Here is a 16630-nt window from a genome sequence, read left to right on the forward strand (position 1 = left end):
GGTAGAGGAAAAATTTGTGGCCCATCACCTCTAGTTTCAGAATGTGTGACTTGATTTTAGATTCCTGCCCGCATACGCGGCTGACGCGCGACCAAAAATAAGAATTCGCAGTTGACCCCCATTTTCATATACACAGTTTTAAAGAGTATAAAAGGTTATGAAAGAAACCGGAAACCGCAATTCGATATCTTCAAAATTAAAGGTGCTAGGCCATTTCAAAATCCGGTATTTATTAATCATATTTCAATTTTTTTAACTTGTTGTCAAAGAGAAAGAAGAGCACGCGATAGGTCATTTTTATGTATTTTTTCATCCCCTTTCTACTAAAAATATTGCCAAGGCAGTAAAGCTAGTATTTTTCTTAATATCGGGAAATAAGTCGTTTTCCGAGTGATTTTTCTAAGCAATAATCAAATGTGTATGTTCTCAAGCATACACAAAATGGCTAAAAATTAATTTTACACCTGTTACAAACAAGAAGGTTTAATAATTATTTGATAATTTTGGGAGAGTTGCGTTTAATTGCCAAAAAAAAAAAATGGAAACCTCCTGCCACATATTTAAGTGATCCAATATCTTTCATGTAAAGGTTCAAAATTATTCCTTAATTTATCAAATAATGCACTTTACTCAACTTGTGACTGAGGTGACGGGCAACAAATTTTTCCTCTACCATTTTTTTGCTCAGATTAACCGTTTAAGCATGAAATGCATTTGAACCGTCTTAAAATGGAACACCCTGTATAGAATACCCTACGGTTATGAGCCCTGTTTAAAATTAATAGAACTAAATTTCTAATGAAAATGACAAATTTGAAGAAAACCTGTTAACTAGAATCAGAAGTGCTATCGCCTCGAATATTTTGTTTATTTTTGCGTTTTCTTAAAATGCCTTCAATGAGTTTATTTAAACTTGATTTATTCGTTGCATAAATGTAGGTCTGTTATTTCATTTTCTTTTTTTTTGCCCTGGAACAGGGTTCTTCCTACCTCATTTATTGTTTATTATCATTCCAGTTAAGTTATATCTGAAAAAGTAAGATATCATATTTATTTATGGGTTTTTTTGTTTTATTGCTATATAGGTATCGAAAAAATTGCAGAAGTTGGCAAGCTTTGATGAGTTCTCTTCAGAATTCTCAGTGACTTCCACAAGGGTAACTAGTAGTATCGAAACGGCCTCACAAGCTTCATACTTCGAGGATTTTTCAAGTACAGCTACTACTATATGTTCAACGTCCACATCTTCATTATCTAGTCATTCTTTGTTAAAAATTGAATATCTTAGATATGAATCCGATAAAGGTGGTAAAGATGAAGAAGAAACAACAGAATCAGAAAAGTTTTTTGCTAAAAATCTTTCTGAAACAGATTCTTCAAAATCTATTTTTAAAAAGAATCTAGATTATAGATTCAAAACTAATGGAGATGTAGATGTGTGTGCTAGCTATATGAATAAAGAATTAAGTCAAGATACTGAAGTACTATCCATACAACGTTCACCATCTGCTGAAAAGTTAACAGTTTGTATGTTGAATCCAAAAATAAAATCGTATACTGTAAGAAAAAAACATTTACCAATAAGTAAAAAATTGAGGAAGTTAATTAGAAAGAAAGAAAAACAGAAATCAAAGACAGTTTTTGGAATTGAATTATCTGAACAAGATATAAAGTTGAAAAAAGTAAAACTACCATCTAAAGATTTGAAAAGAAAACAAGAACAAGTATACAGAATAGCTTTAATGCGTAGAATTAAAAAAGCTGTAACTGTAGCCTATGAAAGTATGGAGAAATTAGAAGACAGATGGTATTTATCAACAAACTACTACAGTGATAATATATTTGAAATGTTCGACATGTTAGACGAAGTTGCTGGCAAATATATTGGTATGAACTGTATTGCATGGATATCAATAATCGAAATGCTTGCATTGGAGAAACTAACCACTAAAGGATCATTGTCAGAAAAATATTATTGGATAATGAATGAGTTAGTTAAATTTCGAAATGTGGTTGAATTACCTGACTATGTTTTTGAACCTATGTTTAGTGGAGCACTTTGTTGTGACGAAACCCCTATGGTTCCTGTAAAGAAGACTGTTTGGAGTTTGCTTATTCCCCGAAAGGAAACGATAATTTTTGTAAGTGTTACTAAATTAATCTTATTCACTTTCTTTTATTCTTCATAATAACTAGTCTAAACTTTTTTTTAGTTTTTGTAAGGTTAATTCTAGAGTGTCACTAAAGTATTAATTCACCCTTAAATGTAATGCACTCTAAACAATCTTCTTTGAAACATAACTAGTTCTACATTCACACAACTAATTAACCTAATTGACAAAATAATTATGATTTCTGCTTTATTATGATGTCTGCAAACCCATCTGAACTTCCATAATACTTTTAATAAATACTTATACTGAAAATCTAAAATTATTGAATATTAACTCCATTAACCAAACACGATATAGTTAGTTTTCTATATAAAGAAATATAGGCGCCACAGTAGCCGAGCGGTTAGATGTGGGACGTGAAAAGCCAGTATGTATTACGAATATATATTGTGATACTCGGTTCGATTCCAGACTTCTAGGCCTTGGATTTAATGTGTTTAATATGAGAACTTTGTAGTAAAATACGAGGGTCGTTTGAAAAGTCCGTGCAAAGTCAGAGAGATAGCACTACTGGCGCGTATCGAGGTTATGTTTAGTTAGTAGCATCTCTTGGAAGAACACACACCAAGTTTCAGCCAGATCGGTCTATTTCTTTGTGTTTGGCATTCGTTTGAATCGAGGAAGTCGAGTGATTTTCAAAAAATGGACGAAAAAGAATTTCGTGTGTTGATTAAACACTACTTTATGAAAGGCAAAACGCCTCAGGAGACTAAAGAGAAGCTTGATAAACATTATGGTGACTCTGCACCTTCGATTAGAACAGTTTATAAGTGGTTTCAAAATTTTCGGAGTGGCCATATGGGCACAAGTGACGCTGAACGTTCTGGACGCCCTGTTGAGGTTACTACTCCAGAAATCATTGATAAAATCCATGATATGGTGATGGATGACAGAAGGAGTGAAGGTGCGTGAGATTGCTAGTGCTGTGGGCATCTCGAATGAACGGGTACAAAATATTTTGCATCAACATTTGGACATGACAAAGCTATCCGCAAGATGGGTGCCGCGATTGCTCACGCTTGACCAAAAACGAAATCGTGTGAAGTGTTGCAAGGACGGTTTCAGAAGAATCCGCAGGACTTTAAGCGTCGTTTCGTCACTGTGGATGAAACATGGATACATCACTACACTCCTGAGACCAAAGAACAATCTAAACTGTCGAATCTGCGCCAAAAAAGGCGAAGACCGTTCCTTCGGCCGGAAAGATTATGGCGACTGTCTTTTGGGATTCGCAAGGAATAATCCTCATCGACTATCTAGAAAAGGGTAAAACTATTACAGGTGCATATTATTCATCGTTATTGGACCGTTTGAAAACCGAGCTGCAAGAAAAACGCCCACGATTGGCCCACAAAAAAGTCCTTTTCCATCACGACAACGCACCAGCTCACACCTCAGCAGTTGTGGTCGCAAAATTAATGGAAATAGGGTTCCAACTCGTTTCACATCCCCCCTATTCTCCAGACTTGGCTCCCTCGGACTACTATTTGTTCCCCAATATGAAGAAATGGCTGTCGGGTAAAAGATTTTATTCAAACGAGGAGGTGATTGCAGAAACGAATGGCTATTTTTCAGACTTGGACAAATCCTATTATTCGGTAGGGATCAACAAACTAGAGCAGCGTTGGACGAAGTGTATAAGCCTAAAAGGAGACTATGTTGAAAAATAAAAAAGGTTTACCCCAAAAAATTAAGTAGTTTTTATTTTTGCACGGACTTTTCAAACGACCCTCGTATGTTTGCTAATCGCCTCCGTCCACTACACCTAATCGGTAGTTAGACGTAAAGCCCGCCTGAAAAATAGGCCTTACTTAACTTACGGGTCTGTAAATTAATGAGACTGATTTTTTTAATTTTTTTTATTCAAAAAGAATTACAATTCTATATTGTCACTTTCAAAATAACTTCCTTCTGAAGCCACAAGCGCTGGAGACGTTTCTTCCACTCCTCATAGCAGTGCTCGAACTCCGATACTGGAATAGCCTTCAGCTGGTCGGTTACAGCCGTTTGGATGTTTTCGACTGTCCCAAAATGAGTTCCCTTGAGGTGATTTTTCAACTTTGGGAAGAGAAAAAAGTTACAAGGAATCAAGTCAAGGCGAATAAGGAGGCTGAGGAGCCACAAAAAATGTTTTTACTGGCCAAAAACTCGTTTATTGAAATTCATCAAGAACAAGTGGGTGTTGCATCACGATAATACTCCTTGTCACACAGCAATTTCTATAAAATACTGAAATATATAACCAATATATTACTAATCCTTCTTCACAATTAAACCTTCATCTTAATCTTCCCTTTTGCATTTTCAAACTTCTATTTCAATTAAGGTTGCCAACCATTCATCAAATTTGGATTTCTTACAAACATAATCCCAACAAAATACGATCTTCATTTCAATAATCTTCATTTAACTTCAATAATCTTCATTTGTTCTTCTTTCCACAACTACTACGTACCTTCCATCAAATCCTCTTACTCTACACCAAATGCCTATTTTTTTAATGATATACGATGAGATTCATGTAAGACAGCTGCCCTATTTGGTCATTAATTGATTAAAATTGAGATCATGTGCACTGTTTGAATGATTTTATTAGATTTTTAGAAGATTCATACTGACTACTTAATGTCACATATTATCTAAAAGATTGTAATATCATTTTCACTTAAAGTAGAAGTAACGGATCACTTTTACGAGGAACGGATTGTTTCACTTTTTTTTACATATATTTATATTTTATATATTCATAAAATTATACGGGTGATCCATTTAAAACGCACCAATCGCTAATAACTTTTTAGGAAAGCGGAATTTTGAAAAAAGCCACGAAGTAAACTCTATGTTTTTTTGTTATATGTCTAGTTTGCAAATTTACCACCCCCGATGCTGTATCTTTATTTTTGCCGGAGTTACGGCCAAAAACCCGATTGGGGTTTCATAAGGACCACTGGTTTTGACAATGATTATGAAAACTACATAAAAAACTGTGAAAAATAGCGTTAATCCCGTTTTGATATCCCTAATATTTGTCGAGATATTTAAGATCAAAATTATAATTTCACCTATTCGTGAACGGTTTTCGATATTAATTTTCCACCAGAAATACACGTTTTGGGGAGGTCCTCTGACTGCAAAAAATATTATTTGAGACTCAAAGAACAAAAATAATAATAATTGAAGATTTTAAAAAGTGTAGTGTAATGTAATGGTTGTGGGTGAGTCAGAATAAATGATAAAACACATTTATCCTGATTCATCCACAACCATTACATTACACTACATTCTTATTTGTTCTTTGCGTCACCAATAACATTCTTTGCAGTCAGAGGACCTCCCCAAAACGTGTATTTCTGGTGGAAAATTAATAGCGAAAACCGTTCACGAATAGGTAAAATTATAATTTTGATCTTAATTATCTCGACAAATATGAGGGATATCGAAACGAAATTAACGCCATTTTTCACAATTTTTTATGTAGTTTTCATAATCATGGTCAAAACCAGTGGTCCTTATGAAATTCCGATCAGTTTTTTGGCCGTAACTCCGTTAAAAATGATGATACAGCATCGTGGGTGGAAAATTTGAAAACTAGACCAAAAAAAACATATAGTTTACTTCGTGGGTTTTTTTTGGAATTCCGCTTTCCTAAAAAGTTATTAGCGATTGGTGCGTTTTAAATGGATCACCCTGTATAAATTGATATTATATTATTTGCCTCATAAATTAATATAATATATGCATTATAATCATTACGTATTTTATTGTCATTATAAATTTTCATGTTTACTTACTTACTTGTATTTATGTTCAGGTTTATTTGATTATATTATTATTTTTAATAAGTTAATAATTATCTATCATTATTTTTAATAGCTTAATTATTTTGATAGCTAATTGTTTTTTTCTGTTTCAGCCGCCTGAACATCAATATAAGGTTGACGCTTACTTTTTTAAAGGGAACATGACTCAAGACTTACTAAAAAATGTACGATACCCAAATTTCAGACACCCTGATTTTGTAAAATATATGTATTTGGAGGAATGTGTCTTTGATAGACCGAGAAATCTATCATATTTAGAAGTCTGGAGACTTCATTGCATGTAAGGCATAAAATGTAACTATAAATTAAGGCTTGCTAAAGTTTTTTGTTTAATTTCCAGTTTTGAAGATAGTGCATTTTTGCTTCAAATGTTTCAGATTTTTTTTTTTTTTAATTTCATCAATTAGAATCCATCAATCAATTTTAATCTATAAACTTAGATTGATGACTGCAAATATATATGGCTTTAAGTGTGAACATGTTTTTCCCTATAATTTTCTGGCATGTTGTGTTGCGCTTTGTTGTCACTTATATTCGTTCATCTTAAACTTTTTATATTATTACGGAAATATAACTTGTTTCAAATGGTACTATTTTGTCTGTGTTGTAATATTTTTCCCTGTGTTGTACGTTCCCTAAACTTATTGAATCAGAGACCAGAAGTGCTTGAGCAAAGTTCAACGATAGGCTTGAGGACGCACTAGATCAAGCCTATTTTCTACACTCATATTAGGCTCCCTAAACTTGTTGTATCAGTATGGATTTTGCTGCTTCCCTATTTCATGTTCTTTCTGACAGAACTTTCACAGACGGCCCTCCTTATTGAATCTACAATGGCCAGTAAGTAAAAAGCCCCTACGAACATCCCTAATGGAGTTGCTGGAATAGTGCCGCAGAAAGTTTAGGTGAGTATCTGCTAATGAACTATTTTGCCTGGCTCTTATCTGAGGTTTTCCACCAACCACTCCTGCGACTTCTTATGCGTCCAGTCTCTGATGACCGTAATGACAAGTCAATTTACAATGCCGCAAAACTACCAGCCAATTTGAAGAATATCACAGTGATAGCAACTTTTATTTAGCAAAAATATTTTAATTGTTAATGATGGTTTTGGTTTTTTTCGACCGTTGTTAATAGATGATTTTTGGGAATATTGAGGTGCGGTCATCAATAAAAACAACTTTTTTGCTTTATACCAACGTTTCGGTAATTTTTACTACCTTCTTCAGGGTCTGTACAAAAGGAATATTACACTAATACAGACTTAACTTGAAGACCAAAAAAAAATAAAATAAATAATGAAAGTATTTTTAAAACATGAAATTAAATAGATAGATAAATACAATTTGGAAAGACTTACATTATAAAAAAGTTTGTGAAGTTTAATGTAGAGCTACGAGTATATCATCATAACTGTTAAGGATTGACGGAAAAGCGGGTTTATATAGAGGTAAGGGAGGCGTGAAAACAATAGGGCTGGAAAAACCTAAGATATGTGGTGAGTAATTTGTTAAGTTACTGTTTGAAGAATGTTATTGTAGAAATTCGAAAGGTTGTTCGTGTCTGTCCTAAAGTTGATGGATTTTTGTTGTTTTTTAATGTGTATCATTTCTAATATGTTCCGTTTGTTGCTGTTGGTGTTAGTTGCAAGTATGAGAAGTGTTGTTAAAGTCAAATTCATGTTTAGATGGTGTTTAGTGAGAGCAGATAAGGTATCGTTAGGTTTTTTTAGTTTTGCAGTCGTGTTGGTGTTGGTGCGAGTCTCTTGTTCAGATATTGGTGATGTTTGTCCAACGTATGTGGCATCACAATTTTTGCAATTGATTTTATAAATTACATCTGAACATAACAATTTTGGAGTAGCATCTTTTAGTTTTAGTTAATTGTTAATTTGATAATTGATTTGAAATTAAGAGCAGCAGGACAAAAATTATTTGACTGTTCACACAAATTTTGCTGTTTACAGGTGTATTCCTCAAGCAGTTGAAGGTCAAAAGCTAACAAGATGTCATTGTACATTGTGCGAAGTTAAATATTTATATGCCGAAAAATTAAAATACAAATGTAGGCCGAAATTTGAAGGCCAGCCAAAAATCTTTAAGAAATTGATTAAAAAGTTAAATATATTGAATAAACATGTTTCTGAAGATGAACTGCGTAAACCATTACAGCTACCATTACCAAGTACTGTTGTGAAAATACCAAGACAGTCTAAAACTGAAAGAAGTGTTCGACCAATTAAATTAAAAAATGAAACATTCATAGAGATCACAGGATCAGCAATGGACATTAGAGAAAGCCTACATGAGAATGAAGAAATGGAAACACCCGAGAAACATCATGCTGTCGTCGATGACTTCCCTTCCCCAGTCATCATCGAGCGCGTTCACAAGAAGAGCAGTTTTAACATATACAGCAGATTTATGAGACATAGCGGAGTTAGCAAAAATAGCAAATTTAGCGGAACTAACAGATACAGCAAAACTAACAGATTTAGCGTAACTAACAGATATAGCAAATCTAACAGATACAGCGGATCTAGCAGATTTAAAAAAGGAAAAAGAAGAAGATGGCAAATGAAAGGCACTCCAGCGCATGATCCAACTCTATGTCAGCTGAAGGTAAATTAGATTTTATTACCACAATCATTGGGGCCTCAAGTATAATCTGAAGCTTGAAGTTTGCTACGTTAAACTTTCTTTTAACATCACGCCTTTTAACAACACTAGAAAAAACTATCCGAATAGGTTATTTTGCAACTTGTGCAGCATGTACTGTGCCTTCAAAGGTGCCTCCTCTGGCTCGCAAGCCAGGTTAGCCAGTAGGATATCAACTGCTCTCTGTATCTGAGGAGACACCTATGAAGGCACAGTGGCAGGAGGTTTCCACTTTTTTTTGGCAAGTAAACGCAACTCTCCCAAAATTATCAAATAATTATTAAACCTTCTTGTTTGTAACAGATGTAAAATTAATTTTTAGCCATTTTGTGTATGCTTGAAAACATCTAAAGCTCTTAACATTTGATTATCGCTTAGAAAAATCACTCGGAAAACGACTTATTTCCCGATATTAAGAAAAATACTAGCTTTACTGCCTTGGCAATATTTTTAGTAGAAAGGGGATGAAAAAATACATAAAAATGACCTACCGCGTGCTCTTCTTTCTCTTTGATAACAAGTTAAAAAATTGAAATATGTTAAATAAATACCAGATTTTGAAATGGCCTAGCACCTTTAATTTTGAAGATATCGAATTGCGGTTTCCGGTTTCTTTCATAACTCCTTAAAACTGTGTATATGAAAAAGGGGGTCAACTGCAAACCCTCAATTTTGGTTACGCGTCAGCCACGTATGCGGGCAGGAATCCTAAAATCAAGTCACATATTCTGAAACTAGTGGTGACGGGCAACAAAAGTTTTCCTCTACCATTTTTTCGCTCAGATTAACCGTTTAAGCATGAAATGCAGTTGAGCCGTCTTAAAATGAACACCCTGTACTACTATTTATAACAATACTAATGTAATAAAATAATTTTTCAGGGTGTTTTGTGTGCAATTTGTGAAAAAGATAGAAAAGAAATTAATAAACATGAATTTAAAGAAATAAACATTCACATTTGTGGCCATATAAAATGTTTTAAATGTAATGTATAAATTATTATAATTTGTTTGTAAAGTTTAACCTAACTTTAAGACTTAATATATCGTCATTTACAAAAGATAAGAAAAAGTCAGCTCTAATGGCTGTCTATGCTTCAATAAAATAAATTTGTGGGTAAAAAATATGTTTAAAGATTGAAACTCGTCAAAAAATATTTTTATAAGAAAAATATTGTAATTTGTACAATATTGTAGTTCAGTTCATTATCGCAATCGACGTTCTAGCTTTGAAGTTCCGGGTTCATATTTATTTAGCATTTAGCTTTTTCTCATTATTGCCTGGTGATAGACATAGTTCTCTGATATAGACTCTGACACTATAGGCACAGCCCAAATGCTGCCGAAACAGCGGACGTCTATCTCACATAATAACTAAAGATTTATTATTTTACTCTAATCAAACAATATATTCTTCCACAGTTTCAAAGGTGTTGAAGCCATTTGTTTTAAAGGAGTCAAGACATCCACTAAAACTTGATTATGAAAAGCTTACTGATTCTCAAGAAGTGATGCGCGTAGTACGGCTATTGAAGTTTTACAAGTTACGCACAAAAAAGATGGTAAGTTTAAAGTGTTTGTGAAATTAGAATCTATGAGAAAAAAATCCGTTGAATAAATAACACTTTTACGTTTAAAACAAACTGAATTAATGCTTACCAATAACATAGTTCAATTTTTGCTTTTGTACATTTATTTATTATTATTTTTAATATTTTTTGGAGACTTATTCATTAATCAAAAGGTAGAAAGATTAGAGACAATTCATAATTTTATTATTATTATTATTATTATTTTGACAAGCTTTCAGTTTAGGCCATCTTCAGAGCTTATATTTATTAACAATTTTTATTGTTTTAGATTTTTGACTTTAAACTTTTGTTTGTCTTCTGTCCTGATTGTTTAGTTTTATACTTCTGTATTTATTTTATGTATTAAAACTGTCCGGTAGGACAGTTGTATAAGGGTTGATCGTCAAAAACTGCACGAAAAAGCGTAACGTTGAAAAACACCCAACTTTGACAATTTTTTTCTCTTTTTCTATAAAAGATAAAATTCCCAAATTTTCTTTAAAATAAAGGGCAAACCCTCCTTTATGACTGTAATTTTTTTGCAACAACCCAGATCTAATAGGTTTCGAGAAAAAAGTTGCTGAAAATGATCAAAAACGGCGTTTTCATATATTTATAGTAATAAATATTTATTTAATTCATTCAATCCATGATTGTTTAATACTTGAACAAATTGTAATTTAAAGTTATAATTATTATTATAAATAACAAAATATAATTTAATAAATAAATAAACTTATTTGCTTTTTTTAAAAAATACAATTTTTATAAAAACTGGAGTCTAGCCTAAATTTTATATTCAATCATCATACAGAATACAAAGAAACCACAAATAAACAAATTAATTCTAATATACAAAACAAAAAAGTATTCTTTTAATTAATTATTAATTATCTATATATTACACTATACACTATTGTCGAGCAGAATTATAGCCAACGTTGGAGTTCTTCTTTTATTATTATACATTTTTTTGGTGAACAAAGCAACAGATATTAATTGTTTTTCACTTACACAATTTAAGAGGAGATCTAACCGGTCTAAAAGACAATAATTATAAGGCAAAATATACTGACCAATGTACTTTGTTCTGAAACTACTGAAGAATTTATATTTAATCAGAAAATGGGCGACTAACAATCGCTTCTTGGCCTTTGGCTAAGATCAAAGTGTAGTATCTGTTCTTAACAAAATATAATTTTGTGCTTTTAGGAGATCTCAACATTCGTGTACTACTGTATGCGGTTGATATTGTACTGATTGCCGACAAGCCGGAGATTTTACAGCAAATGATTAATTCATTAAGTAGTTACTGCCAAGATTGGGGTTTATGTGTGAATTTGGGAAAATCAAAAATTTTAATTTGCAGAAAGAAAGGCGGAAGATTAGCAAAGAATGAACGGTGGTTTTTTGAAGGGCAAGAAATAGAAATCGTTAAAAAATATAAATAGGAGTTCAGTTAACGCCTTCACTTTCCTTCGTTCCACATTTAAAAGAAAAATTAGGTGTAGCTAAATTTGGCCTGAACAGTACTTGGTCTAGATTGCTGTCTAATTCCAAAGTTCCGCTAGATTGTAAATACAAATTATTTTATGCAACTTCGCGGAGTGTATTATGTTATGCGGCACAGGTGTGGGGTTATAAAAAATATGAACATTCAGAAAGGCTTCTTCAGCCATATTCTTCTACGTTGTCATATCGCTGCACGTGTTTTGTAACGATTTTTGGCCATATAAACATCAGCTTAAAATCAAGTAGGGACATTCCTGAATAGAAACGTATTACTAAGATTCACCATTCATCTCTTCACTTGTTTCTTATTAATTCCATATTTTTGTATTTTTTTAGCGTACATATGAAGCATCTAGAGAAATGCACAAAAAGCGATTAAAATATTTACAATCAATCTCGGATAAGTTGCTATATTCTTCTGGCTTGAAAATTAGAGAATTTCAACCGTTCAAAAAGAAAATCGACCCAAGGCCGTCTGTGGTTGGACAGAAATTTTTCCGAAGTTTCAAGTATAAATTTCATATACAAATAATTCTAGCATGGGCAGACCAACTTAGGGTGGCTCACAAAACGCCTATTTAGTTCATTTTAATATTCAATTGAATCAGTTTTTCGTTGCACATTATTACCCTAATCAGCTGCATCCAAGCCTGATCTGTAGATATGAGCTGTTACTTTTTGAAAGTGGTATAAGTCCAATTTTTAAAGAAAAGAGTTAATGGTAATTTCAGTAAGATGTAGACACATTCTTTCCATATTTATAATCATACGTTCAATGGAGTACGAATTCTTTTATAAAGTCAACAAAAGAATTTCGACTATAAAATGTTATCACAAAAATATTTTTTTTGAAAGTGGACTAAGTCCACTTCTAATAATTATAATTAAAACAACTTTCTTATTGCAATTATTTTTGATTATTGCTACTTCAGTGTACGCTGCTCGTTAGCAGATATTATGCTAACTTTAAAAGAAAATAAGTTTAAAATATCTTTTTTTGCTTTAAAGATCTTAACGAAGTAATTTTCATTTTTATATTTTTAATATAACTGAAATTAAAAAAAAAATAAACTTTGTTATTCGTGTAGTTAAATGTCTTCATTTTAATTATTACTTTTTACATAAAAACCCATTTCAGTAAAGCTATAATGTCTATAAAAATATGGACTTGAATTTACTCCTGTTTTCATTTCTTGTAATATGTTATTTTTGAAAGTGGTATACGAGGGGGTACCAAAAAAAAACGGAATTATTTTTTAAAAGCTATTTATTTACAAATTTTTTACAGAACAACCTTATCCCCTTCAAAATACTCTCCATTACAACTAATACATTTGTCCCACCGGTGCTTCCACTGTTCGAAACATTTTTTTTAGTCATCTTTAGAAATGGCTGACAGCTCCTTCTTCGTTTTTTTCTTGACCTCTTCAATGTTGTCAAATCGGTGACCTTTCATGCCCTTTTTCATGCGTGGAAATAAGAAAAAGTCGCACGGAGCCAGGTCAGGCGAGTAAGGTGCGTGGGGCAGCGGAACCATGCCATTTTTAGCCAAAAACTGGGTAACAGAGATGGCTGTGTGTGCAGGTACATTGTCGTGGTGGAAGAACCAGTCTCCTGTTTGCCACAAATCTGGTCTTTTTTGGCGAACACTATTGCGCAATCTTTTCAAAACTTCCAAATACAAGGTTTGATTGACGGTCTGACCTGGGGGGACAAACTCTGAATGGACTACGCCTTTGGCATCAAAAAAGCAAATCAGCATTGTTTTGATGTTTGACTTGACTTGACGACATTTTTTTGGTCGGGGTGAAGATGACGTCTTCCATTGGCTCGACTGTTGCTTTGTTTCTGGGTCATAACCATAGCACCATGACTCATCACCAGTAATGACCTTTGACAGAAAGTCTGGATCAGTTTCAAGCTGTTGTTTCAAAGCACGACATGTTTCAACTCGATGTTCTTTTTGATTGTCAGTCAGAACTCGAGGAACAAACTTGGCAGCAACCCTTTTCATCCCCAAATCTTCCGTTAAAATTCGCTGAACCGAGCTCCAAGATAACCCACTACTCTCTGACAGTTGATCAATTGTCTGTCGACGGTCTGTGAACACCAGCTCTCGAATTTTTTAACATTTTCGTCGATTCGGGCAGTTGATGGACGTCCAGAACGAGGTTTGTCATCAATCGACATGTCGCCATTTTTAAACCGAGTAAACCACTCGTATACTTGAGTTTTTCCCATAGCGTCATCTTTGTAAGCTGTTTTCAACATTAAAACACTTTCAGCAGCATTTTTGCCGAGTAGAAAACAAAATTTCAGAGCTGCACGTTGTTCACTTAAACTTGCCGTCATAAAAAACGAAAAAAGAACAAAACAGCGCTGGTAAAAACAATCACTGCAGATGAACAGAACAAGCCAGGCAGACAACACAGGCAGGACTGAACTGGCAAGGAATTGCGCTATACACGTCTAGCGGCAGAAATGCGTACTACAATAAGCTCCATGCGCGGCAACGCAATTCCGGTTATTTTTGGGTACCCCCTCGTAAGTCCATTTGGAGCTAAAGAAATCGTTTATTTTTTTAAGAATTGTAATGATTTCATAATAACATTTAAAAGGTGAATAGTGTTAATAACATCACTTCAATAGATTACGGTTTACGAATATTTTTAAATTAATTCAAACGCAAAACCTTAAATATCTCGATACATAGAAAAATGGACTTCTACCGCTTTCAAAAATAACAGCTCATATCATATTTTTTGGGCTAAATCACATGTAACTCATATACTTGTAATAATATACAGTAGGTTTTAAGTATTTGAAACATTCATACATTAAATACATGTAAAAAGATGTTGAGTACCTTGTCGTTTTCTGCGACATATATCTCCGGTGTCTGGTTTGTTGACTCTTTCAACAGGGCTTGTTAGTTGCAGCTCTATTTGTGGACGAGAAGGTTGAATACGTGCCGTGAACGGGGACGGAAGGATATACTTTATTATTAATATGTTTTCTTAAAAAAATTAAAAGTAACAACACGCAGGATTCGAACTGGGTTATCTCCCACTTACCAACGTAAAAAGAGGTCGCTATGCTGCAATAGTACTGGATCCGGTAGTCCATATTACACTAGAATGAAATTTCATTTTGATGAAGTTTATAAAGTGTTAGATATTTTTAAAAAAAATTAAGAAGAAGGACAAAGTGATGAAGAGAAGATTCTACGGTAAATTTGGAACCGCACAATAAGCATACGACAAAACAAAACAAAATATCTAAGCTCAATGCTAGAAACTCGGCAAGCGTTGGATTATACAGGGTGTACACGGAGGAGAGGTCGAAACTTCGGGAGGTGATTCAGCAGCTCAAATGCAACAAAAAATGTTCTATTCATTTTGGCCCGATTCTCAATGGTGTCCAAGATATTTGCATTTTTAACTTTTCCGTCGATATTGCGCGTTTTTCATCATAAAAACGGTCGTAACTTTTCTATCCTTTATCCTACAACAAATCTGCTCATTCCAAACGAAAGAACATTAAATTTCCTATAAATCTGCTTAACCCAGAGCATCAACTTTTAAGATGGTTACTTTTCTTTTTGTTCCTTCTCCGAAAATTGACATACGAGGAAATTAATAATTTGATATCAGTGAAAAGTCGGTTACGCAAAATCCCAGTTTTCTGCATTTACACCCCTCTGTTCGGGGTAGGGTTTTATTAAAAACCAAAAAAAATCCATATAGTCTTGAAGCTCAATAAACGCGCAACTTTTTCTGAAATTATGTTACTCCTTGATTCCATTAATCATTGAGAAAATGCAGTTGAAAATTTTAACAGAAATCATCGAGAACGAATTTTTTAGACATTAAAGTATACATTTCATTGTTATAAGAAACGTTTTGAGGCTCTGTATTAAGCAGATTTATAGGAACTTTAATGCTCTTTCGTTTGGAATAAGCAGATTTGTTGTAGGATAAAGGATAGAAAAGTTACGTCCGTTTTTTTTAGTAAAAAAACGCGAATATCGACAGAAAAGTTAAAAATGCAAATATCTTGGACACTATTGAGAATCGGGCCAGAGTGAATAGAATATTTTTTGTTGCATTTGAGCTGCTGAATCAACCTCCCGAAGTTTCGACCTCTCCGTTAACTTTTCATATTGTAATTATTTCTACTAAACTTCAGGAATTCTGTCAATTCTAAATTATTTATGTAAGGCCGAACATTTTTTTGTAACTTTAGTGCGTTAAATGTAATAGACTATTTTTTAGTCTGTTTTGTAAAATGATAATTTATGGTTCTTAATAGTCGATAAATAATCGTTCAATTATCGGCTAGTCTTTATTTTTTTGTTTCGACCTAATGCCCCCAATCTGGCCTGCATAATCGTGATTTTTGTCCCAATCTGGAACTGAGCCAGTGATGGATCTCTATTAGAGTTATAGTGAGTCTCAAAGTCTGAGCTCTGCAGATTTGAAGACAAATGAGCCTGCCGCAACTGATTGATAGTGTCATCATGGTTTTACTTAACCCAGAAAGAGGCAAAAAATTTCATTTCAGTGGCTTTGGAAGAGCGAAATTTCTCCTGTTTGGTACTGAAAAAGGGTTCGATATGTCCAAGTGTACCTAGGTCGTCTTATAACTTATGACCATCAGAGAAAAATCTCAAGTTATGTCTAAAGACAAACTCGAAGCCCAATACAAAACTCAAAACGTTTCAGTATTACTGAAAATAACTGCCATCGAGTTATTCGCAACTCTCAGAGCTTTGGGTCCTGTTTATGAGACCATTGGTACTGAGCAACCAGTTTTTTACATAGTTATCCGAGCAACATCACAGTAAAAACCCGTTTAATTCTCCGTGAGTGAGCACCGTTTGGCTCATTTCTTCTT

At 33.5% G+C, this 16630-nt stretch overlaps 1 protein-coding gene and 1 pseudogene across 1 annotated transcript in view; both read left to right on the plus strand.

Annotated features, from left to right (window-relative positions):
- The first annotated feature begins 998 nt into the window (after window positions 1–998).
- Window positions 999–16630, plus strand: part of lobo (coiled-coil domain-containing protein lost boys) — a 51273-nt gene continuing 35641 nt past the window's right edge. Inside the window, exons 1-6 of the mRNA XM_074138421.1 lie at window positions 999–2141; window positions 6088–6275; window positions 7962–8616; window positions 9534–9636; window positions 10074–10213; window positions 12071–12243. Coding sequence (XP_073994522.1) covers window positions 1452–2141; window positions 6088–6275; window positions 7962–8616; window positions 9534–9636; window positions 10074–10213; window positions 12071–12243 — 1949 coding nt within the window. The 5' untranslated portion in view covers window positions 999–1451. The remainder of the gene's footprint in view (window positions 2142–6087; window positions 6276–7961; window positions 8617–9533; window positions 9637–10073; window positions 10214–12070; window positions 12244–16630) is intronic.
- Window positions 11362–11525, plus strand: LOC141459599 (U2 spliceosomal RNA; annotated as a pseudogene).

The sequence above is a fragment of the Rhodnius prolixus genome, unplaced genomic scaffold, assembly GCF_049639745.1.
Source record: "Rhodnius prolixus isolate KJV_2025 unplaced genomic scaffold, Rpr scaffold_11, whole genome shotgun sequence".
In the NCBI taxonomy this organism is placed as follows: domain Eukaryota; kingdom Metazoa; phylum Arthropoda; class Insecta; order Hemiptera; family Reduviidae; genus Rhodnius; species Rhodnius prolixus.